Source organism: Somniosus microcephalus, chromosome 11 (assembly GCF_052327205.1).
Source record: "Somniosus microcephalus isolate GS21.2 chromosome 11, FLI_Smic_1.0, whole genome shotgun sequence".
In the NCBI taxonomy this organism is placed as follows: Eukaryota; Metazoa; Chordata; class Chondrichthyes; order Squaliformes; family Somniosidae; genus Somniosus; species Somniosus microcephalus.
The window spans coordinates 64,444,551-64,470,680 of record NC_140997.1 but is presented as its reverse complement, the minus strand read 5'-3'; the positions used below and the strand labels follow the sequence as shown (position 1 = coordinate 64,470,680).

Genomic DNA, 26,130 nt, shown 5'->3' with positions numbered 1-26,130 from the left:
CAATCACATTGACTTGTTGCCCTTTCTTTGTTTTTACTTTTGGCAGCAATGTAGAGTTCGAAGTGTTGTTTGAAAGTCCGCCAATTAGAGTCGACATTCCCCATGAGTTTCAAACCCTCCGGTGGCTTCAAATTCTCCATGTCGCGTTTCACAATATTCAGCAGATATTACCAATCCTGGTACCATGTTATGTTCATAAATAAATAGACGTTTTCATTATGAACAGCTAGCTTGAGCTAGTCATTTATTCAGCCATGTGGACTAGTGTACAGGCATCCATCTTGACTACTGCCTTGTGGGTAGCCCCCTACTAAACATACAGCTCCACCTAGTGTACCATTCTAGAATGACATGTTACTGATCATTACAAGCAGGATGTGAGTTAGCTCCTGAAAAGTACCACAGTGAGTTTTCAATGTCAACCAAGCTGTTGACGGCATAGGACATTTTACCAGAAGGAGGGTGAGAAAACTTGGGTGCAGGTCATCCCAGGCTGTCCTGATACAACAACTCACGGCCAGACGATTAGCAGCACTGATTAGTCTTGGCACATGCTGCCTGCTTGCCCTCAGGCAGGGAATAACACATGGCACGGGGTGGGTGGGGAAGGGGGAAACGACTGGAAAATGGGGGAGGTACATAAGGTGAGGGGCAAGGTCATAACAGATAATGGGACAGAGTATAGGTGTCAGCCGTGACTTAGTTGGTAGCACACTCTGAGGCAGAGGCAAATAAACCTACTTAAGATTCTTGCAACATTGTTGAGGAATTCCAGTCAAATAATTTGATGGGGAGAAACATTCATTTAACTGAAAACAACCTAATTATTTTGTCAAATGATTTAACATGGCAGCATGGGTTCCACAGAGTCAGCTCTATCACTGCACTGGGTTGCTAAAGAACCACAGCAGGAGTTAACTAAAGTTAGAAAATGATGGGGACATAGGAGCAGGAGGAGGCCATTCAGGTCCTCAAGCCTGTTTTGCCACTCATTCAGATCATGGCTGATCTGTATCTTAACTCCATTTACCTGCCTTGGTTCCATACCTCTTAATAACCTTGCCTATTAAAAATCTATCAATCTCAGTTTTGAAATTTTCAATTGGCCTAGCCTCAACAGCTTTTCAGAGAAAGAGTTCCAGATTCCCTCTACTCTTTGTGTGAAGAAGTGACAATGAATTCATGGAATCATAGCGCAAAGAAGGAGGCCTTTTCAGCCCATCATGCCTGTGACAACTCTCTGAAAGAGCTACCAATTAATCCCTGTTAAAAAATGTTCACTTACCTTGGTTTCTGCCTACAGCCTTCATCCACTCTGGATCGGGAGTCCCGACATCTTCCTTGTTGATTTCACAGACTGGCTGTTGAATCCTCCGAACCAACAGTCATCTGAAATCTACAAAGTTGAAAGGTTTGATGAGTCCTAAACACAAGGACTCATCAAACTACAGAGAATGTCAGTGTTTGACAGCTTCACAGAGCTGTCAAATGCTAACATTTCTTCAGACGTTGACGTGCTCTGTCAGTGACTTCCCCCATAATTGGCCTGCTGAGCCCGCAGGGCAGGCTTAACAAGGTCAATCAGGGGAAAATCCTGCTGGTTGGCCAGAAGATGATGGAGGTGGGACATAGACCCGACAAGCAGCAGTCCCACCTCCAACTCGTCTCCATTGAGAAACTCCAGCCCTATGCCTCTATTTATGAAGCCAAGGATCCCATATGCATTTTTAACAGCTTTATCAATTTGTCCTGCCACCTTCAAAGATTTGTGTACATGAACCACCATGTCTCTCTGTTCCTGCACCCATTTTAAAATTGCACCATTCAGTTGATACTGCCTCTCCTTATTCTTCCTTCCAAAATTACATATGGTGAAAGCTATTTGCCAATGATGGCTCATGACACAGCAAGAGTTTGCTCCTCTAAATCATAAAAAGGCAGAATATTCATTTCAGTTTATTTAATATCAAACATTGTACTGTTGAGCAAGCTGTACCTCCGTCATTCGGTGGTACGCCAAATTATACATAGGAACATAGGAACAGGAGTAGGCCATTTAGCCCATCGAGCCTGTTCCGCCATTCAATCAGGTCATGGCTGAACTGTGACCTAACTCCATATACCCGCCATTTCCCCATATCCCTTAATACCTTTGGTTAACAAAAATCCATCAATCTTAGATCAATTGTTAATTTTAAATCTATCATCAATTGCCATTTGCGGAAGACAGTTCCAAACTTCTATCACCTTTTGTGTGTAGAAGTGTTTCCTAATTTCACTCCTGAAAGGCCTGGCTCTAATTTTTAGAATCCCCAACCAGTGGAAATCGTTTCTCTCTCTCTACTCTATCCGTTCTCTCTCTACTCTATCCGTTCTCCTTAATATCTTGAAAACTTCAATCAAATCACCCTTTAACCTTCTAAATTCCAGGGAATAGAGGTGATCTCATTGAAATATACAAAATTCTTACAGGGCTTGACAGGGTAGATGCAGGGAGGATGTTTCCCCTGGCTGGGGCGTCTAGAACCAGGGGCTCGATTTTAATTGCCGAGGTGGGTTGGGTTCGGGAGCCGCTTCCGGCGGGATCAGCTGCTGATGTCCGATTTTGACTCAATGAGCTTGTTGATTTCAATGGGGCGTGCTGGCTGGTCCAATGAGTGCGATCGGGTCGGCTGGCCGCCTCTGATGACGTCATCATAGCTGCTGCTTTTAAAGCTGCCATTCGGCCTCAGCCTTTCTCTCCTGGATTCCTGGACTCATTGAAATTGATTTTGACGCTATGTCTACTTCCAGAGGCAAGGCAGCTCCTCATTTTAATGATGACTCCCTCCATATTCTTGTGGATGCTGTCAGAGGGCGTAGGGAGATTCTCTTCCCTCTGAGGACTCAGCGCACCCAGCACCAGCGCAGCAACACACACACCTCGGTGGGGCCCTCGTGAATTAGAGTAGTGTTGCCACCTGGTCTATCACAGCGCACAAGTGAGCATCAGCAGATGGTGGAGACAACGACAGCAGTGGAGAGTCCTCAGCGAAGGTCGTAGGACTCTCCTAGCTCTGCTGAGCTGCATGCAGACGCTGTGCCTCTGGGGCCATCCAGAAAAAGAGCATCTCGGGAAATACAGGAACAAGTGCAGGAGTCTCTGGAAGGGTTTGCCTCCAGGGTTAGTGTGAGTGTGGAGAGAATGGAGGAGTCCGTCTGTAACATCAGCTCTGCCATGGTGGAGGCAATGGCGCATGAATGCACCACCATGGATAGGATCAACATTTCATTGTGCAGTACACACGTCTGCTGCATATATGACAAATAAAAATTGAATTGATGGCAACTTCCATGGAGGAAATAAGTCGCCAGAGTCAGGAAAACATGGTGACTGTTCAAAATAGATTGTCATCTCTGGAGGAGCGATGGGCAGCTATTGAGCAGAGAGACCAGAGCTTCATGGACGTTCTTATGGGTCCTCATAGCCCCCCTGAAGTATAGCAACGTGCTCAACAGCCACTTGCCAGCACTGAGTTGCGGCTGACCCATGAGAGGGATGTTGTTGGCAGGACAGAAGGAAGTGTGGCCTCCTCTCAAAGCGCTCACACGACCATGCCACTACGGAGCCCTCGGTCAGTGACCCACTTTGTGGAAACAACTGAGATGGCCGTTTCAGCCCCTGCACAGCCGCAGGAAGAGCAGACTGTTGAAGAGCCTTCCCAGACTCCCAAACCCAGAGGACGCCCGCCAAAGGCATCTAAGCAGGCGCAGCAAGGTACTTCTACATCCGCTGAAGCCACAGGGGAAGCACCACGTAGAAGCACGTGTAAGAGAAAGATTAAGCACCTATAGTCTCAAGGGGACTCACTTGGATGATGTTTCTTTTTTTTCTGACTGTTGCTGGTTTATTATCCTTTTGTGATGTGTAAAAGAAAAATTATGTCAAACAGTTGATTGTGTGGCCTATGTATTATGGGAAATAGCAAAAGCGCATTGAGGGCTCGGGGGTACTTGCTTTTGTAATGCTGATGGTGAAAGTGATAGGAAATAACAGGGTATAGCAGAGAGGATGTACAACATTTGGACAGGTGTCGCCTGCAATTACAGAGCCATATGGTAGCCATCTATGGTTGAAGAGTAAGCTTATGCTAATATGGCATGGCAGTGTGCATACCCTGGTTGATGGGCAGCAGTGAACTGGAGGGATGCTGCATTGGTCACAACAGGGCATGCAAGGTGCCCCTCATCCTCCTCCTCTTCCCAGGAAGATCTGCGCTGAGCCATACAGCTGCTGCTCCTCTGATTATGAGGACCAGGATGAGGGGACATAAATGTTTCCCATCCCCTTGCTATAGATTTCATTTGAGGCAACAAGCTTGCAAGCGCAGATTGGTGTCAGCTTGAACAGTCACAAGGTCAGTAGATGTGCAAAATCTTATCCCATACCTACAACAGCAAAGTTGTTGCATTTGTATGTCAGCCATGTTTCAGGGGCGCTTTTAAAGCTCTCCACCAATACAAATCATGTCCTCCAGCAACTCATCTCCTAGAACCTGGCCTGTTTCTGGCAAGTCGGGAAACAGGAGCCAGAAGCATGAAAATGGGAAACCACTATGAAAATAGGATTAGCAAGGCAGTTAACAGGCTATTATCTGCCTTAACTACCTGTCCCACCGGTTCCAGTCGGGTCAGTTTGGGAGCGGCTGAACAGACACTCACGAAAATCAGGTTGGGCGTCTGAAGCCGATTTTCGCTACAGACCCGCCTCCTCAAGGCTATTAAAATTGAGCCCCAGGGATCACAGTCTCAGAATAAGGCGTCGGCCATTTAGGACTGAGATAAGGAGATATTTCTTCACTCAGAGAGTGGTGAATCTTTGGAATTCTCTACCCCAGAGGGCTGTGGAGGCTCAGTCTTTGAGTATATTCAAGACAGAGATCAATAGATTTTTGAATATTATCCTTAATTATAGGTGCTAGTAATTTCCTGAAAACAGATGTTAGGTTAACTGGTCTATAATTCGCTGGTTTTCCTCCCTCACCTTTCTTAAATAGTAGAATGATATGCACAATTTTCAAGTTACCGAATTGGGAGAACTTTGGAAGATTATAGTTAGGATATCTGCAATGTTCTCACCCACTTCCTTTAAAACCCGGGGATGGAAACCATCTTGCCCTGGGGGATTGGTCACTCTTTAGTGCCAATATTTTCTTCATTACTGTTATTTTGCTTACATTAATTTTGGTGAGTCCCCATCCCTGATTCAATATTAGTTTCCTTGGGATGTCCGGCATGCTATCCTCTTCCTCTACTGTAAATACTGACTCAATGTAATTACTCAACATGTCCACCATTTCCTTATTTTCCTTTACAATATGACCATTTTCAGGTTTCAATGGGCCCACATTGTCCCTCAGCACCCTCTTTTTCATAATACAATTGTAAAAAAAATGTTATATTGATTGTTATATTCCTTGTAAGTTTCTTTTCATACTCCCCTTTTTGTAGCTGTTACTATCTGTTTTGTCACCTTCTGTTGTTCTTTGTATCTCTTCCAGTTGCCAGGATCCGGGCTAGATTTTGCATTTTTCTTTCAGTTTTATGTTGTCCCTTACCTCTTTAGTCATCCATGACTGTTTTCTTTGGCTGGTTCTGTATCACAATGGGCCATAATTTGCGGCCCCTACGGGTGCGGACGAGCCCACAGGGGCCGCGTAAGTTCCGGGTTTAGGCATGCGTTGCGCATGCGCTAAAACCTGGAACTTGCGATCGGTCAAAAAATTTTCTTGACAGATCCAATGCACCCACGGGAAAAGGGCATCCGCGGGCGGAAAGTTGGGCTATTTGCCCAACTTCTGCCCAGTGAATGTCCGTGACAATCTTACGCCTGGTAAAAGCAGATGCAAGGCCTGCTTTTACCAGCGTAAGAGTTTAAAAATAAATTATCAATAATTTATACATTTAAAAACCTGTACAATAACAAGTTTATTTTAGCCTCTTTAAAACATGTAAATTTATTTTTCAAAATGTTTTTTAAAATATTTAATTAAATGCCATTTTAATTAATCTTAAATATGTAATTTTTTTAATTTATTTGATGTCTAGGTGTATTTTTTTGGGTATTCCCATTCATACTTATGGGGACTCCGTACATACAGAATCTCCATAAGTATGAATGGGGATTCCCTTCTATCATTCATTGGTCTGGCCCATGTGATCCCAGGGGCGCTCGTGAACTGCCTGCACCCCCGGGATACGTGGGCCTCTACCCACGGGTACCCAGAGAGGCCCAGGACCACGAGTCTCCATGGATCCCGAGGCCCCAGGTACGCGGGCATTTTATTTGCGGCTCAGAGGCATTTCCCCGCAGGAAGCCTCTGACCGCAAATTCAGGCCATTAAATTCTTTTTTGAACACCCCCCCACTGATCATTTGTCATTTTACCCATTAACCACACTTTCCCAGTTTACTGTGGACAGTCTCTGTCTCATCACATTGAAGTCAGTCTTACCTACATCTCGACTCTTAATAGTTGTTCCGCGTTTTTCCCTTTCAAACACTACATTGAACTCGATTATACTGTGATCGCTATCAGATAAATGTTCATGCACCGTTAAACTGTTAACTAAATCTGACTCATTACTAAATCTAATATGGCCAGCGACATATTGTTACAGAAAATTATCCAGAACATACTCAAGAAATTCATTACCTTTCTGGCATGAGGTAGTCTGATTATCCTAATCTATATGAAAGTTAAAATCCCCAATTAAAATCAATCTGTGTTTGCTACATGCTTGTCTAATCTGCATTTATACATTCTACCACTTCACAGCTGCTACCAGGGGGCCTCTACACAACTCCCACTACAGTCTTAAATCCTTTTCTATTTAATTCTACCCATAAAGTCTCCACTGTCTGCTTACCTCTAATTATATCCTCTCTTATCATTGAAGTGATTTCATCCTTAATCACGAAGGCTACTCCTCTCCCTCTGCCATTTGCCCTGTTAGACCTTATATCCTGGTATATTTAATTCCCAGTCCTGACCGCCTTGTAGCCGCGTCTCAGTAATGGCCATCATGTCATATCCTCCAAGTTGAATTTGTGCCTCCAATTGATTAAATTTGTACCTTATACTCTGTGCGTTTGTAAAAAAGACGCTTATACCCGATTCAAAAGCGGAGCTTGGATGGGGTTTGTGTCTTATTTGAAATTCCAAAGGCAAAAAGCCGATTAATGTTGAAGAGAATACTGGATGCGGCTGAGGTCTTAGACTGAGTGACAGCACAGATAAGTCCCACACCTCGAGTGTAGCGTGGAAGCCGAGTAAAACAACTTTAATATATATGTTCATAAAAAAATAGACAAGACACAAATCTTTGTTTTTTTGTATTTTAAAATTCTGCAATCAAAAACACAATATGACAGAAGGCATCTATATACAACAGCAGTTTTTTGGTATGATACAGCATTTAATACAACTGTTGACAATCTGCAAAAACTTGCTTTGTCAGACAAAAGCAGACTTCCTCAGACCAGAAGGCAGCTAAGGCACAATTTCTGTGTTTCTTTTTCTCTCTGCTAATAGAAGGGCAAGTGGGTGCAAAACAGCTAGTGCAATATTTGCTGAATATAACATTCTACATACTGGCTTTCAGAACTTTGATCTAACGGTCAAATTAAACACATTTTTAAACCTCATAAAATATTTTATTACTTTAAATAAATAACAAAATATCTACATCTTTCAATGTGCTGCATATCGGAATTAGTCCTCCTTTCATTGTATATACATGTTCGGTTTATAAAATAATAATAATTTTTTTTTTTACAGGTTTTTTTTAATGCATATTTGGATCTATAATAAAATAGCCATCATTTTTTAAACTCCAAACGGTAGTCTTCATTCTTTTAAAATGAGGGTGTGATCACTAATTTATCAGGAGAGGCAAAGAAATAAGCCAGCACTGACTATCTGACAGTCACACATTTGTTGACATTTAACAAGTGTACCTTTAATAACGCAAAGACCTTTTACTGCGGTCTTTGGGCAAGAATTGACCTAACTGTGACTAACAAAGCCCGTTGAACAAAATACGTGACAATTTTACAAATACGGTGCAGTGAACAGCACCTAAATGTTCGCTCTGTTATCAGAGACATCTGTACAGTATCTTGCAGTTTATTTGGCAAGTTTAACGTCAATCGTGTCGAGTTCTCGCGACAAGGAACAGTTTGCATAGATCATACATTCAGCTCAGGTGAAACAGGCTCAGAAGATATTGCCAGTACCCACGATGTCAGGTAAAATATGCTCCCATATGCGGGAGGTAGCACCCCGTGGCAGCACCCCATCAGCACAGGAGGGAGAAGGCATTGAGCTAACAGCTTCATGATAATTAATGCATGGGCATCAACGGCACATAGAGTTGAAAATGGACAGCTGGGGAACAATTTCATGAATTCCTTCCCCTGCCCCCCACCACAAAAAAAAAGGCGACTTTGGATAAGACTCTGTTCACTCAGCTGTGAAATTTACTCGTCCAACTTGATGTTTTTAACTTGCACATTTAGATAAATTGCACAAATTGGAAAAGAGTTCCTGCTGTGTACATATCAAAGGCTGATTCTTGGATGATGGTGCCTCGGGGAATACAGTCAGTTAGTTTGCATTCAAAATAAATGCTGCAGAAAACTTGAAGTCAGGCCAATATTCAACCCTTTACAGTCTGGGATACACAAAGTGGATTTCTTTTTTTTTTAAAGCTTTTCCCTTTCAGTGACTGAGGGCAGGTTAAAGCGCCCCATAAAAAACCCACTAATGAAATCCCTCTTTGATCCCTTGAAATGGATTTGTTGCATTTTCGGCCTCGCTGCTCCCAAATTATTAATTATTTGTGCCCCCACGTCTAACACTTACGTCTAGATTTTCTTGTTCCTCAAACTGTCAGCTTGTGTTCATTCACAACCATTGATGTGAACAAATAGAAAGCACTGTATGAACTCAATACCTCTCAGGCAGAGATAATTATCGTTTACCAACTGGGCTACAGATACATTAATTATTACAATAAAATGACCAGAAGCTATTTTTTTTTTAAAAATTGGTTAGCTGACAATTCTACAAATTCTAGAAAATACTAACATTGCTAACCTATTGTGGCTGAGGCAGGGTCCGTGAGGGCTGGAACCCTGACCATGGGCCTTCTATCTTCTCTCTCACCATTAAAACCGCCATTTTCTCTCATCATCAGACAAGTCCTGTTTATAGTCAGATTCTTGAACAAATTCATGACTGGGGCCATCAGATCAGCTGAATAACTATCAATCAGGTGCTGCATTGGAATGGTGCAGAAAGCCTGCTCCTTGCCCCATCATCTGAGCTATTCGTTTCAGTAATTATAGTGATTACACACAAAAAAAACTGCCAAAGATGGAAATCTGGAATAAAGAGGTAAAAATGTTTGAAATGCACTGGAGGTTAATTAGCTTGTAAGAAGGAAGGTAGATGGATGTTTCAAGTGGCACCCTTCAACAGAGCCTTGGTAAACCCCAACTGAGAACCAATTGTTCCCTCCCACAAGCTGACTGACCTGCTGTGCACTGGCAGCATTTTCCATTTTGACTTTAGTCATTTGTCATTTTTCCTTTGCCGCAAAGCTGCTGCTAAGGAGGAGGATGCTGCGATTCGGAGCAACTGTAAACCCTTTGCCATCCAAGGGGTTTAGCAATTGCTATTGTCATGGGGAGTCCACAACGTCATGGTTTAACCCTCAGTTCTTCATTTGGAGCATTCTGTATTGTAGATCCAACATAGATTTTGAGTGAAATATGCTGAGAAATACTTAAATCGAAGTAGGAAATAAGTAGTTTGGGTGAGGCAAAGCTTATGGTAAAATGTAACTCTGAATCCATTCAACATTTAAAGTTAAATTACTTACACATATAAGTTGTTAACAGAAATACTGACCGACCTATACAGTTCAAGTTAAAATGGGAGAGGGGCCCATCTGATATTCAGACTAATATTTGCAGTGACCTAATTTGCTCCAGTGAGATGAAGTAAATGAGCAAGGGTGCCAGACTGCCTATTACTGGAAAAGCCCCTTAGACAGTAGCTTAACCTGCTGAGATATGTGTATGACACTGAATGTTCAAAAGACCTGGGATCTTTAATACAATTAGCAACCCCCAGCTCACGATTCAAATCAAAGAACTACGATTATGCAAACTGTGCATGGATGGGACAAGATGTAGCACCTCAAGTGATGTCCTAATAATAATATAAATATAAAAAAGTAAAAGAATTTAATTGGAGTGGCTACATTTTTAGCCACGTTGAATATTTGACCCTTAGGTTTTGAATTAAAAAAAACACATTTCTGGTGCGATGTTCGATAAGCTTTTTCATTGAAAGTGCAATGTCATTAATTTTTTTTTTGCAAAATTTGTTAAACAGTAAGCTTAAAAAAAACTATAACTTTAAAAAGGAATGTATGATCTAAATAATTTAAAAAGTGTTATATCGCTGGCATGAAAACGAGGAATGGTCCCTAAAAACCTTAGTATTAATGAACTCAAGTAATTGCTTTGGGGTTGCTGATGTGGTGATGATTTTAACCTACATCATTTTCTGAATCCGCTTCAGAGCCCTGGCTGCAGTATAATGCTCAGATCATCGGCAATGTACTTGGAATAGTCAGTGCTGAGAACACCGTTTCAGCATTACGACCCATTGAGGGGAGCTGGCTCTCTTCTTTTACTGTAGGTGCAACAATTATATTCCAATTTAAATAGTCCTGTTGACAGAAGCTTTAAGACCTCTACAGCTTTTAGGTCAGGTACAGATAAAGAAGGTAGGAAGTCTGGGCACAGGCCTTTGTTAATAAAGGCAGATTAGTAGTAGGATATAGATACCAAGCTGCAAAAGCAGCATCTACTCATTAGTCACTGACTAAAATGTTTAAATAAATAAGAGTGCTAAATTTTCCTTCTAGACGTTGTTTAGTACATGATAATACGATCGTTGCTTTCACAGTGCCAGCACAGCTAACACTGTTTCCTTCTGTGAATATCGCTGTCTTCACGTTTAAATGCACTGCTCTAGCTTTGCCACCATTGTATGAAGACATCCTGGAACTGTTGCTAAGAACTAAGCGAGAGACCCAACTGCAGAAACTGATCCCACTATCAGGCAATTTGTGTTTTTACGATGACTCGGGGGTACATTAGGTGCTACCTCAAACGCCCGTTCGCTTTGATGGGCCCCAGTTCCGATTTGGGGTCCGGACTCTGGGAACTCCAGGTTGTTTGGCTGCAGGACTGCATGACCGGGCAAGAGGTGGGGCCGCTGGCACAAATATCCACAGCTGACCACAAGCTGTTCACCATGGGATCCACCCAGTTCTGCAGCTGTGAGCCTGTGAGCGCTGCATTGTGCTTTGCCTGTTCCATTTGGCCGGGAGTCGTGTGTATATTCAGGGCGTTATTCAGGCCCTGGAAGCTCTGCTCCATGTAGGCATTCTTAGGTGGACCACTGTGTAACTTGAGTGCTTCCTCTGGAAAATAAGAGGAAAAAAATGCTCATTGAAACATCTGCAAACACTTAAACAAAATTTCTATAGTACTTTGCAAAAGTGATCATAAATATAATTGCTTTTGATTATAGTGCATCATTTCATGCCTTCAATAATTAAAATCCACCAGCCTTTAGTTCACTTTATTTGTATGGTCGATTTGATTTCATATTATGTGACGGTAGACCTATAAAACGCAGCAGAATCAGCTTCCTTTTAAGGAAACCTTTTACACACGCGTACACAGACTACGCACACACACACAAATTAAACTGCAGCAGTAATCTATTATTCCAGTTGTAACACTAAAGTTCAGCTCTTGGGATTACACAGCAGAGGTTTGTGTTTAAACATCAACAAGCTACTGTGGCAGCCATTAATAATTACACATTTCATTTACTTTTAGTTTTGTTACTGAAAATAAATGGGAACTCCAATTAATTTCAAAGCACAGTTTGTTAATGAATTTGGTTGTAGTTAGAATGGTGTAAATTCAATGGAATTCCCCCAGCTTGGTCATTCAGCTGTGGACCCTCAGGATTGGTTTGTTCTCAATGTCGAACACTGAAAGCTTTGTCCGGTATTTCTTTCTACCTCACTGATCGCATCAATGTCTACAACTGACAGCTCTCTCACCTTATTCACACACAGCTTGTTTTTCCACCAATGCTATTCTATTGTTAAGTTTAAATTGGGCTCTTCCTAATCCAATTCAACAAGGCTCAAGAGGGGGAAAGAGGGGCTTGGGGGCAATTCCAACCAAGGTGGCATCAGTCCATACCTCTGTTGACAAAGGTTTCACCTCAAATCTTTATCAGATGATTGTTTTCCCTGCATCTCACTTTCTTTGGTTACGATTTCAGCTGAAATGACGTAGTAACCAAATATCCCAAATTATTAAACAGCCTGAATTTCCAATTGACGGCACCATTTGTATATGCATTTTCAACAACTTTTGTGTGAAAGGATGTCTTGTACCATTCTCGCCTCCTCCTCTCACCCCTCTCAAAAAATATCTTCACACGGTCAAAAGTTGAGAGGAAATATAATCCAACATATGATTTATATCCCGTGGTTCACTAGATTCTTCAAACTGTTGCAACCCAATGAAGAGTTGCTATGATGTGCTACCCAGTGACTGACTAACAGAAAAACTGCTCAATTCACCTTCCACCATATTCCGTCACAGTGAATTTCTGTGGGGGTGCTCCCATAACTTCAGAAGAGCTGTAGACACCTCAGAAAAATGGCATTAATTCTGTTTTCACAGCTTTCCTGGGGTTTCCACAACTCTTTTTACGACAGGAGAACCCCCACAGAAATTCTCCCCCACAGTTTCTTGCTCCCACACCAATTGGTGGATCACTGCCCAAAGCCATTACTATTCCTGTGGCCACCATCACACTTCTCCGAGGCCATGACTGCTTTCTTTCCCTACAGTGGGGATATCAGGGTCAAACTGAAATATTCCACTGTGACTGCCTTTGAATCACTGCTGTTCGTTGAAACACACGCTCAACTCTGATGTGCTTCTACTCAAACTGTTCTAACCTCTCCCCATTTGGCCTGTTACCTTCTTCGCTTGTGCGCTCACCAGGTGGCATTGCACCACATGCAGCAAGGTGGTGGCGGGAAGTGGGGTGATGAAAATGAACGCTGGGATCTCCCAACGGTTGTGGCTTTACAGTTAAAGAAGTGCCAGTGGGACAGAGAATTTAGAGCTTCAGCTAGAGATGGTCCAGTCCATGTACAGTTTACGCCCCTTGAGTGGAAGCTGCTTAGTGTCAACTGGCAGCACTCTCACATCTGAGTCAGAATATTGTGGGTTCAAATCCCATTCCAGAGACTTGAACACATAATCCAGGCTGCCATTTCAGTGCAGTACTGAAGGAGTGCTGCACTGTCAGAGATGCTGGCCTAGAAATTCAGTGCCCTTAGCGCCGATTTTGTGGCGCTAGAGGGCCTAGCGCTGCAATTGGCGCCGGCGCCTAAATTGCCTGGGGCCCTTCCGCCGCGGTAGACCGGTAGCGCTGCGCCGGCACCGATGACGTCATCGGTGTGCGCAGCGTCCCGGTTGCCGTGGTGACGGGCCCCAGCGCCGAAATTGACTTGCGGCCGCCTCGCCCGTGGCAGCCGCAAGCAACGTTCTGGCAGAGGTGCCTTGCACAAGTTTGCGCCGGCGCATTAAAGGCCCCGCGGCGGCCGGCCGCTTTCCTGCCGCCCGCCTGGCCGCAGCTCCCTCCCCGGACTTCCCCCCCCCCCCCCCCCCCCGGAACAGAAGCAAGCCCGGCACTTGTCCGAGGTGCCGGGCTCATTTTTAATAAGATTATCGCGGGCCGCGGCCGGGTGCAGGCAGCTCCTCCTTAAGGGAAGGAGGAGGCCTGCACTTCCCGAACCTGCCGCACCGCAGCGGGCGCCGCAGCGCCGGAATAGCGCCGAAATTCAGCGCATAGCGCCAGTTTTCAGGCACTAACAGCTTTCAGCAGCGCCGGCAGCCGTTTGGGCGCAGAACCAGTGAATTTTGGGCCTGACCAGCGCGACTTAGCTCCGGCACTAACTTCCGGCGCTAAAGCCCTGGCAGCGCCAAAACTCAATTTCTAGGCCGCTGTCTTTTAGATGAGATGTTAAACTGAGGCCATTTGCCCTCTCAGATGGGATCCCATGGCACTATCCATAAGAAGAACGGGGGATGTTTTCCCAGTGTCTCGGCCAACAATTATCCCTCAACCAACACCATTAATGCAAATTATCTGGTCATTTATCTCATTGCTGTTTGTGGGAACTTGTTGTGCACAACTTGACTGTCAAGTTTCCCTACATTACAACAGTGACTACACTTCAAAATTACTCTATTGGCTGTGAAGCAGTTTAGGATGTTCTGAGTACATGAATGACACTATATAAAGACAAGTTCTTTATTAATTGAAATGATCTGATAATTCAATTTATAGCACTAAATTCCTACTTTGCTGTGTTATGCTGTTTAATTTAAATAATTGGATTATTCAATTTTTTTTTTAAAGAGTAAAAAATGACCTTGAATTGAAGTGTATTTGTGATGATTCGGGTAAGGACTTCAGAGAGCAAAGTAATTCACATTGGCCATTTGAACTCCATCGAAGCCAAAGTCTGGATTCTTAGCTCTAGTTACTACATTTTTTGGTCAGAGTGTTCCTCCACTCCCCATGGCAAATTGCAATTTAAAATTGGGAAAGCGAGATTAGGGGAGACATTTTAACAAGCTTTAATTCTTCTTCTTGGCTTTTAAACTAAGGTGCTAGCTTCAAAGTGCCCAATTCTTGCTGCCTATAATCTTGACTGTGCTGATTGCTGTTTCATCTCTGCTGGCTGCTGGTTTGTTCTATTCCACCTGCATTAGTTGTCGAAGCTACAAGACATTAGGTACTGGGTATGTTTGAAGCACTGAAGCCAAATAGATTGGTTCTGTTATACTTCTGGTTCAAACTGACAACCGTGTTGCACATAATGAATAAATGTAGAAACCTTTAACAATCACAGACGGTAGGGCAGATTATAAATAGCACTTGTGAAAAACACTTGTGATGTTTTTGTTCAATGCTTCAACTGCTCAGATTGAGCAAACAAAAATGATCAATCAAACGAGCAGCTCGGAGTCAAACTCATTACATTGAACTAGTGTTTCATCTGTTTCCATCTTAAGCATCTAATATTTTAACACGAGCATCGAGATCAATAAAGTGATTAACTCGTGTCTTACTGCCCAGCGATAGTCTTGACATGAATACCCCATTTATACCAAGTGGTTTTCCAGTGCCAGCTAACAGACCTGCTGCTTTGAAATCACCCTGGTCCTAACACAGAGCAGTTTCAACAGCAGTCAGGCCAACTTTTAAAACAAATGCACATGCGATTAAGAAGAGGCGAACTCTGTTGCCATGGCAAAAGGCAATGGAGAAATAAACACCAACAGAATCTTCTTATTCCCCCAGTGGCTAAGTTTGCCATACAGACCAGGAAGGGTCCAGATTTGGTCCAAATTCGCAAATCTCAGATGGCGCAGCTATAGATGAGCTTCAACACGCCTTAGGTTACAAAGGGGACAATTCAGCCAAGGTTTCCATTGCTGATCACTATTCAGCAATCACTACTACAAAGATCTGTGTATGTATGTCGAGTGATGACAGGTACAGTCCTAACTGTGATGCCTGATATTGTCAATCCGACTGCCAACATGCACCGCCGGGGCATGAACAATGGCCACTTGAGTGCAGTATCAGAGGGTGACTGGCACGTGTAAAACTGAACCCCAGCAAAGTTAACACCTTCAGGAGAGGATGAGGGAAGAATTGCAGGGGGAGGGAATTGTTTTTTTTAATTCTAAGTATTAGAATTGGGGATAGAACAAGTGAGCACTGGGAAATGTTGTAACTGACTGGGGAGATTCAGCATGGTTTTATGAAAAGTGGGTCATCCCCACCTAATCTAACAGAGTTCTTTAATAGAGCTACAGAGGTGATGGACAGAGGAGGACCAATGAATGCCACGTAAATGGTTTTTCAGAAGGCAATTGATAAAGCAGCCCAGAATATATTGCTAGCTAAAACTGAGCACCATGGTGTTAAAAGGAAGCTTGCGGCATGGATAGGAAACTAGTTGGGAGTTAGGAGACAGAGGGTTGGGATGAAAGCGATATTCTTGGATTGGTGGGCAGTGACGAGTAGTGTGCCACAGGGATCAGTGCTGGGGTCCAGGTTAGAGAGAAATGAACTGAATGTGAATGGGGGTGGGGCACAGAGTATAACCATGTTATAGATGATTCTAAGCTAAAAGATATTGTGAGTTGTGAAGAAGAATGCATAACATTTCAAAAAGATTTAAGTAAGTTGGCAGAACAGCTGTCATTACAGTTTAAGGTAGTACACTCTGGACATAAGAATGCAAATGGAGTATAATTGAAATGTGGAATCACGATGGAGGGGGGTAGCTGAGCAAAGGGATTCAGGAATACAGGGGCAGGAGTCATTAAAAGTTGGCTCACAGGTGCAAAAAAACAATCAAAAAGGCGAATAGGATGCCGGGCTTCATCACAAGCGATTCAGAATCTAAAAGTAATAAAGTACTACTGCAGTGATACAGAGCGCTGGGTCAGACCTCACTTGGAATACTGTGATCTGTTCTGGACACCCCCTCCCTTAGGAAGGGTATACTGGCCTTGGAGAATATCCAGTGACAATTCACCAGGATGAGACCAGGAATGAAGGGACTGAATCACAATGATGAGAGGCTGAGGAAACTTGGGTCATATTCTTGGACATGAGGAGGTTAAGGGGCGATTCAATTGAGGTGTATAAATTAAAATGAAGGGAATTGATAGGGTAGATTGTGGACGACTATTCAATCTGGTACAGGAATCCTCAACAAGCAGACAAAATGTTGGAATGCATGCTAAGCCAGCTAAAGGTGAATTCAGGCAAAAGCTTCTTCACAAAAAGAGTTGGAGAATGTGGAACATGGTGCCCCAGAAGGTAATTGATGCAAGGGGAGTTGAGGAGTTTAAAGGGATGTTGGTACCTGCAAGTATGGCTATTGAGAGATATGGAAAAAAGACAGCAATATGGAATTAAAAAGATCGAGTTGCAATGTTAACAAAAATGGCAGAACAGGCTCAATTGGCTGAATGACCTTCTTTCCGTTCCTATATAACTTTACTCGTTACCTGTGCCACCTGGCAAAGATATTTTGCAATAACAAATTGTCATTTTAAAAGTCTAAATAGCCAAGATTGTGGTTGATGCTGGCTTTGTTTCAATTTTAACAAACTTAATGAAGTGATTTTTGATTCAGCACACAGCCCTGTCCATCTTAAGATGGATTGAAGCAAGATCTGATGAACATGCTGTCTTATGTTTTAATCATAAACCACTGGCATCTCAAATTCCCATTTTAACTGTCAAATTTCTAAAGAAAATACTTGATATTGATAGTTATATGGAATGCAACTTGCTAATTTTCAATTTCTATTATAAACGACTTACAGCTGATTGGAAATTTCAAAGCGGCTTTGTTGGTGCATTTTTGTGTTCAACAAGGTAAGGGTTGAGAGTGCTGAGAGGAGAACACTTGACACCAATCTTGGCACCCAGTATTAGTTTGGAGTGCTCCAAAGTCAAGTACAGTGCAGCCACATCGCAGCTAAGTACCCGTTACGCTGCACCAACAAAGCGCCTAAACCTCAGCCCATCATCACTGCGCCAGCTTAGAATTTACATTCATACCAGTGAACCTTATAGTTCCTCCATGCTTGTTAAACCTGTTCCTAATGAGGGTGAAGGCAGCAACAAATTACTTTTTGTATTAATAAAAGTTATTTGCAGAACAAATAATTAAAATATTTGGTATTGCACTTTGGAAATGTAACCAGCTAACCTCAGCGTTCCATAGCTCTACCGAGGATCCTCAGTTTTAGTGAAATAGTGAACTGGTTTAACAGGGTTCTCTCGCTCTCTTATGCTGCAGTTTGTTCTCATGCATATTACTTCATATGCAACCTGTTTGCCAGTATCCTTTCAGTGCCAATAAACAGCCTACCTAATTCTTACACTGATTACTAACTAAAGTCAGTGCTACTTTCCCAGCCCCATTACAGGGCTATATCAAACAGAGTTTAACATTTATTCTAAATAGGCTGGAAGTGACTGAGAACCATCAATCTCAGACTAAATTAAGGTACATTTAAACATGGCATGGTCAAACCTGAAGTGTACTTGAAATGTTTTGGAAACCTGATAAACAGGAACATAATTCACATTTTAATGATGCAGTTCATGCCCCCTGTACATGGCGTCACTGTAATATGAGATTGGTTGCTAGAACAATAATTTCCTTTCATACACAAGTTACTCAACACTATCCTGGACTCACTGACATACAGACAGAGGCAGCTTAGTTGAGATTCCTTTCAAACTTCAGTAGAAAAAAAGCGCTTCATATGGTTTATAAAATTTTCATTTTGAGAATGTATAACACAATGCCAGCTCCAAAGAGGTTCACCTCGAAACATGTCATTAGTGTTTCAGTCCAGTGTTTTCTACATGTCCATATCTTTACTTCAATAATAACAAAACTACTGCCCTGTGCACTACTTTCTTTCCTAGCATTGCAAGTACTATCAGTGGTTAGACAGAGGCCCAATTCAGCTCCTTGGTACTTCTAGACCATGGGTTACAAATGTCTGGAAACTACTTCTGTACTCTTAGGGCATATGAGGTTAGATAGGTAACAGTGTATTAACAATGTAGTCTTCTGCTTCTTCTGAATTGTGCTGAAACTTGTGTCAAATTAGGTTACATTATATTTAAAAAATCAGGATTTGACAGCTATTTGTTGCACTGTAAGTACACTGGTCTGGAAATTCTATTGGAATGTCCTGCCGAAACTTTGGTGCGAGACCAGCACAAATACCAAAGAAGTGGCGTGACCAGTTGAAAATGGCCGTTTACACCATTTCTCTGGGGTTTGCATCGTCTCCCACTGAGGTTACGATGGGAGACCAGGAGAAGTCCTGTGGCATTTGAGGGCCACTATTCAATGTGGCACAGCCCACCAAGATAGCGCATGTAGGAGGCATTCAATCTCAGCGTGAGCCAAGATTTAGGGCTTCTCCATTCTCAGTCACTCAATCATCTCCCATTCCTCATCTCAATCCTAATCTTTTTCTGTTCTTCCTCAACTCAATCCCAGATTCCTTCTGCTCCTCTGCATCCTGAAGATTTTTGTAGTACACTATTGACTGACTGTGTAGGAAAAGTCACAGTAAATTCTACACTATACAGGATATTATTAACAGAAGATAGTTTGATAATTCAATGAGTGAAGTTGTACAAAGCGGGGGAGGGATTTGGGGGAGTGGTTCTTTACTGGTAAATTGTGTTGGATACTTAAATCTTGTGCACATCAGATCATCAATAGGAGGCAAGTTTGCTCACTTTTGATTAAGTGCAGATGTGGAGAATCCTATTAAGTTAATTGGATGGTTCCAATTGAAGGATGTTTGTTTAGTTTTAGCTGGGTAGAATAACATTGACAAAGGCAGATTGGGTTCAGATTGCTTCTGGTAATGCTTCAGCTGTGGCAAGTTAAGGTATTTCAGTCTGTGCATGATTATACTTCAAATGTTAAAGTGTGAAGAGATGGAAAAATAAATAACAGAAAAGGTAGGAAATAAGGAACAATGGAATCAAGAAGAAACCGATGATAGGAATAGAAGATTAGAAGTGAAGCATAGAAAAACACAACTGCTGACTCTTTCCAAAGTCACACTCCAGAGCTTCAATCAGAACAGAGAAAGTGAACGGTTTCCATACATCAGTTAATCTATCATCGGATTGAACAAGTTGAAGATCTTTATACTGTCATCCAAGTTATAGCATTGATGTTGAAAGTGTGATTGCTATCGTCCCATTTTGACTACAAACATTAATTTTGCAAAGCAATTTAAAATAAAATAAAAAAATTTTGCAAAGCAAGTATTGAAATAGATACTAATCAAGGTTATAATGAACATTCAATCTTTATTATGCTTTTGCCATTACTATCATTTTAGGAAGTGATTTTTATTGCTAGGTCTGTGATGGTTAAATTGACTATTGCACTTTGCATGTGTAGATGTGGTTTAAACAAAGTGCTTGTTAACAGTACATTTAAGTGGGTCCTGTCCAGTCCTTGATATCTGTGGTGAGCTAAGATTGAAGTGGTGTTTCTATCCGTGCTACACTCTACTCAAGCTATAGTTGTGTCTTGTAACGGAATCGTTGTGTGGGGAAAACTTTAGAACCTATTATAGACAGTAACCGATCTCTTCATTTATCTTACAATTGAAGACAGCAGTCAACTTGAGCACTGGAGAACACTAGTGGCTAGTGTGTAAACAATGCCGACCTGAAAATCACCAGTTTGATTCGGAGTAGGAATGCTACCATTGGCCTCAATACCTCCAGGCCAGAGAGAGGAAACATTTATACCCGCTTGCTGTCCAGTGACTCCTGCTGTCAGTGGGCATCAGGTGCAGTCATGATCAGGTTCAGCTGTGGTGTATTCCACAGTCAGACAGCCTGCCAACACTTCCCAATGAAACTCGCACATGAAAAGTGCCCATGGAACCATATACCAGAGAGGAGGGAGAAACATTGGAAAGTGGGGGGCAAAAACTGTTCACTTTCTCAGTCTTAGCAACCCTCAACCCTTTCCGATTCAGATAAACATACCTGCCATATCCACATGGAGTAGTTGAGGAGAATAGCACAGATACCTTTTCAAGGGAAGCTAGTTAAGTACATAAGGGAGAAAGGAATAGATGGATATGCAGATAGGGTTAGATGAGGTAGGGTGGGAGGAGGCTTGTGTGGAGCATAAACACCGGCACAGACCAGTTGGGCTGAATGGCCTGTTTCTGTGCTGTAAATTCTATGTAATTGTATATGGTAGTTCTGCTGTTTAAACATCTACATTCACCCTCTCTGCTACTCTCTCAATGTTACTGGGCAAGTGACTCACCTTTTCTGATTGGCTGTCTGTTTGAGAACGTCAGCGGTGTAACCAAAAACTTGGTCTCAGCCACAGGTGCCCAATGGTGCAGAACTTTAACGGTCCACAGGCCCGGTCGCAGAGGTAAGTTCAGCGGAGGTTTGTAATGAGTGAACTCTGCGCCGGACTCAATTTGAATATCATACGTAGCTGCGATGACATTAATCGGATCGATCCAAACCACAGTGACTGTAGCATTGGGGCCTTTGCCCCACTTCTGCATGCCAATAGGCTCGTCCATGGGCCCAAGGAGCCCTCCGTAGTTGCGGAAAATTCTTTCCTTAGCATCCCACTCTGTGCCAATCTGAAAGTAAAAATTGTAAAAAACAGATTTCAAATTTAAAGAATTGCCCAGAACTCATCCAACGTAAATAACTAAAAAAAGGGCACATAGTTAAAGGCCTACCTGGTTAATTGAGACAACAGCACAGCATACTCTGGTGTGGTGAGCTCTGGAGGACACGATCCTGACATAACTGCCAGGATGGCACCTCATTGCTTGGAAGGGCATTCCCTTTACAGCAATTGTTTATCTACCACCACACCCTTTCCCGTTAAGTAGATTTAAAAACCGTAAGGGGTGGAAATTGGCACCCATTTTTCAGGCATACCAATTCAGCAGTGCGACAGCCTGTGATCAATCTGTGCAGACTTTTGGCCCAATACTAAATTTGTCGTGCCCATTTTTTTTTAAGGTATCCCAGGCGGCCACCTAAAACGTTAGGCCCCCTGTATATATTAGTGAAGGACCCCATTGTAAAATGAGTGTACGGCATGCGGAGCACGCATCAGGCCTGGTCCACAGACAATTCTTCAACGGCCAACTGAAGGTAAAAGTGTTTTTAAAATGTCCTTTTAAACAAAAACCTCTCTGAGGAGCAGGAGTGCTTCCCCCAACTCCAAAGTACCGGTTCCAACCCTCCTCCAGGGACTTAACTTTGGGCCAGCTGCCCAACATTCGGCACTTCCAACACGCAAGTTGCCTGTGGAGGAGCGACGGGCATTGGCAGCTAATGCTAATGAGGCCCAAGGACCAATTTTGGACCAGCCATGGAGCTCTTGGTTCAGGCATATGCTACTTCCACAGCACCAAGTCTAGGCCCAGGAGAAAATCTAAGCATTAAGAGCTCAATATTCTAAGTTGCTCATGGTTTTAGTCTGTGATTCCCCATGTGGAAAGGACAAAGTCCATATTTTATTCCTGCTGGCAAACAAAGTGCCCTGGTGAAGGGATCTGAATCAGAAGCTCAGATAATATTTCCAGAATTAAGTTACTCGACTAACCTCAAGACTACTCATGTACATTGAGCGCCAGTCCTAGCCTTGACTGGCAACTTCCCTCACTGACTGAAGTTTGACAGCACCTGGCCACACGATCAGAAGAACCATTTTGATTGACCGACCTCCTAAACTGAAAGAAGAACTGTAGCTGCAGGTGGCAGCAGTGAGGGTCCAATAAAACAGAACATCCTTTCTAACGCAGCACACAAAGTTTGGAACAAACTCTTGAATATGCTTCAAAGATGACTGTAAGCACACTGAGAAACCAAGCCAGGAGACTCAATGGGAGAAGCCTAGTAGCCAGCGTTTTGCCAGTACCTGCATTGAGCTTCATTTTCAATCCTGTAACGGATCATGTGCTCTATAATCACAGGTCTTTTGTAACAATAAATGGGACTGCCTTGCACCTAAGTGCCTTTTGTAAAGATCACTGAAGACTGAAACCTCACCCGGCTCTCTTCTTTCACCTGCTGTCATTGACGATGCTGTTTCAATAGAGCATTTCTGTCAGAAGGCACAAAGAAACCGCTTCTCTATAGTAAAGTGATGGTTGTCCTAAATAAACTTAACAACTGACTTACTTTGCCTTGGAGACATGTCAGAAAGACAGCTCTATAATGTCTTGTCTAGCTCTTGTCTAGCTCTTTTTGTTAAAGAGTATAAACAAGAGACTCTTTGACCACTCCAGTACCTCTCCAAGAGAGTCCTTCTGGGCTCTCCTGCTCAGAGTCCACATTTCTCCCCGAGGAGTCACTGCTGCTACCCCACACCTGCTGTTACTGTGCACCTCTCTTGAGGAGTCTCCCTGGCTGCCCTATCTCAGCTCCAGCTCCAATCCCTTCCCAAGGAATCCTCTCTGTCTGACCCCACTCCTGCTCCACTCAGATTGCCTAAAGCTAGCTTTAGGATGTCTTACCGGGCACTTTTTGTTTAAGGAAATGAGGAAGGTTGACTAGGTCTTCATTTGAAACACGTTCATGGCATTGCTTCTCATATCTGACTATACCTTCTGTTATGAAAAAAGCACCTGGCTTCACAACCCTCACACTTGTAAACATTGACTCACTGAAGCAACACCCATTGCTTTCAATGGCAGATCAAGCAGTCTAGGTAAGTGCACATTTGTGGCTGTGAAAAGAAAAATTAGCATTTACTTCAGTCTAGGTAGTTGCAACATTGGGCTTTCTCTGTTCTCGTCACTGGTGAAGTGATATTCCTTATATCTAGTGTAAGTAGCAGAATGCATCTTTGGAATATTTATACATAAGCATAAAAGGTTCACTACAGGCCATACCTGCAGACGAAAACTCTGCTATCTCCCACTGGCAGCCCATCCAACCATTCATATTATTTTGAAAGACATAAAGAAGTCATAATTCAAAAATGTAATTATGTTAATGGACTGTTGGCCTCTATCTCAAGGGGGCTGGAATTTAAAAGAGAGGAAATGATGCTTCAGTTGGACAGAGCCTTGGTCAGATCCCATCTGATGTACAGTGCTCAGCTTTGGGCACCGCACCTCGGGAAAGATGTATTGGATTTAGAAGAGGGACAGCTCAGATTCACAAGAATGATACCTCAACTTAAAGGGTCAAATTTTGAGGACAAATTGCATAAACCTGGCTTGTATTCTCTTGCGTTTAGAAGGTTGAGGGGTGATCCAATTGAAGTATTTAAAATGATTCAGGGATTTGTTAGGGTAGATACAGAGAAATTACAAAAAGAAAATACTGTAGCTGCTGGAAATCTGAAATAAAAACAGAAAATGCTGGAGATACTCAGCAGGTCAGGCAGCATCTGTGAAGAGAGAAACAGAGTTAACGTTTCAGGTCGATGACCTTTCATCAGAACTGGAAAAAAGCAGGAAATGGAACAGATTTTTAAGCAAGTGAAGAGGCTGGGAAATGGGGGAGGGATGAAAGAACAAAAGGGAAGGTCTGGGATAGGATGGAAGGCAGGAGAGGTTAAGAGACATTAAGAGATATTCAAGGCAAAAGGAGATGGTAATGGGACAGGTTAAGAAACAAAGGATGGCTCTAGATGAAGTGTGAATTGCGCCGGCAGAATGAAAGACAGCTGCTATGTGGGAGAGAAGAAAAAAAGACACAAAGTGTGGATGAAAAATATACATATGATAGGGGCAGAGGTTATGATCTGAAATTGTGGAACTCTATGTTGAGTCCAGAAGGTTGTAAAGTGGCTAATCGAAAGATGAGGTGCTGTTCCTTGAACTTCCGCTGAGCTTCAGTGGAACAATGCAAGAGGCCGAGGACAGAGAGGTCTGAGTGGGAATGGAGCTGAGAATTAAAGCGACAGGAAGCTCAGGGTCCCCCTTACGGATGGAATGGAGGCATTCCGCAAAGCGGTCACCCAATCTGCGTTTGGTCTCCCCAATGTAGAGGAGCCCGCATCGTGAGCAGCGAATACAGTAAACTAAATTGCAAGAAGTACAAGTAAATCGCTGTTTCACCTGGAAGGGGTGTTTGGAGCCCTGGACAGAGAAATTAGCTCTTCTGGTGGGAGAATCCAGAACAAGAGGGCACAATCATAAAATTAGAGCTATGGCATTTAGGAGTGAAATCAGGAATCACTTTTTCGCAAAAAGAGTAGTGGAAATCTGGAACTCCTCTTCCCCAAAGGGCTGTGGATGATGGGTCAATTGATATTTCAAGGCTGAGATCAATAGAGTTTTGTTGGGCAAGGTTATCGAGGACTATGCAACAAAGGTAGATGGAGTTGAGGTACAGCTCAGCCAGGATCTAATTAAATGGTGGACCAGGCTCGAGGGGCTGAATGGCCTACTCCTGATCCTATGTTCCTAAAAAAGTGACCGGTGAGCCTACAGCTTTAAAACAAACTGCTCTCCGATAGTGTTGGTGAAAGCTGTTTGGTAAATTTACAAAGTCGTTCAACATTACAAAAGAACTAGGAAGTGAAAACCAGCCACTACAGAGCTCGGAAAGTCATTTACAGCAAACACAAGGAAGAAGCTAATATATTTCTTTTTTACACATGAAATAGTGATACTCAGGAGTCTACATCATTCTTTAGAATTTCGTTACGACAAAGAGCAATCGTGCGTGCCAGTTTGGCTCGATTCCACGTAAGGAATTAGGCAGATTCATTATTTCTGGCACTTCAAAACAAAATCTAAAATATTAGCACCGATTTCCTCGGCCTGCTGAGCTGCTATGTTTATGCTGATTTGCACACTCCCTTTAGATTATCGCCTAGGGTGCAGTTTGCACATCCAACAAGGCAAACACAAGCTCTTCATTAATTGCAGCTGGCTTATGTTCTAGGTGTTCATTTCGAGTCAGCCATGGTGCTGAGCAGTGTCCAGACTGCACCCAGGAGATGTGAATGTGGGGGTCACAGTGCTGGATTGGTCTCTGTGGGCACTCTCTCAGAGTGGCCGCAGGAAGCACCTTCTAGGACGTGTGGATTCCCCCTGTCCTCCACTTATGAAAGTTCAGCTCTTGGATAACTGAGAGGGAAAAGGAGGAAGGTGGGAGAGGAGGAGGAGGAGGAGGAGGAGGAGGAGGGGGGGAGGAGGAGGAGGAGGGGGTGGGGGGGAGGAGGAGGAGGAGGAGGGGGTGGGGGGGGGAGGAGGAGGAGGAGGAGGGGGTGGGGGGGGGGAGGAGGAGGAGGAGGAGGAGGAGGAGGAGGAGGGGGTGGGGGGGGGAGGAGGAGGAGGGGGTGGGGGGGGGAGGAGGAGGAGGGG

The 26,130-nt window shown here is 43.2% G+C and overlaps 1 protein-coding gene across 1 annotated transcript in view; it reads right to left on the bottom strand.

Moving 5' to 3' along the window:
• Positions 1 to 7,361: 7,361 nt before the first annotated feature.
• Positions 7,362 to 26,130, bottom strand: part of xylt1 (xylosyltransferase I) — a 292,461-nt gene continuing 273,692 nt past the window's right edge. Inside the window, exons 10-11 of the mRNA XM_086000811.1 lie at positions 21,096 to 21,429; positions 7,362 to 11,543 (exon numbers count right to left, since the gene is read on the bottom strand). Coding sequence (XP_085856937.1) covers positions 11,221 to 11,543; positions 21,096 to 21,429 — 657 coding nt within the window. The 3' untranslated portion in view covers positions 7,362 to 11,220. The remainder of the gene's footprint in view (positions 11,544 to 21,095; positions 21,430 to 26,130) is intronic.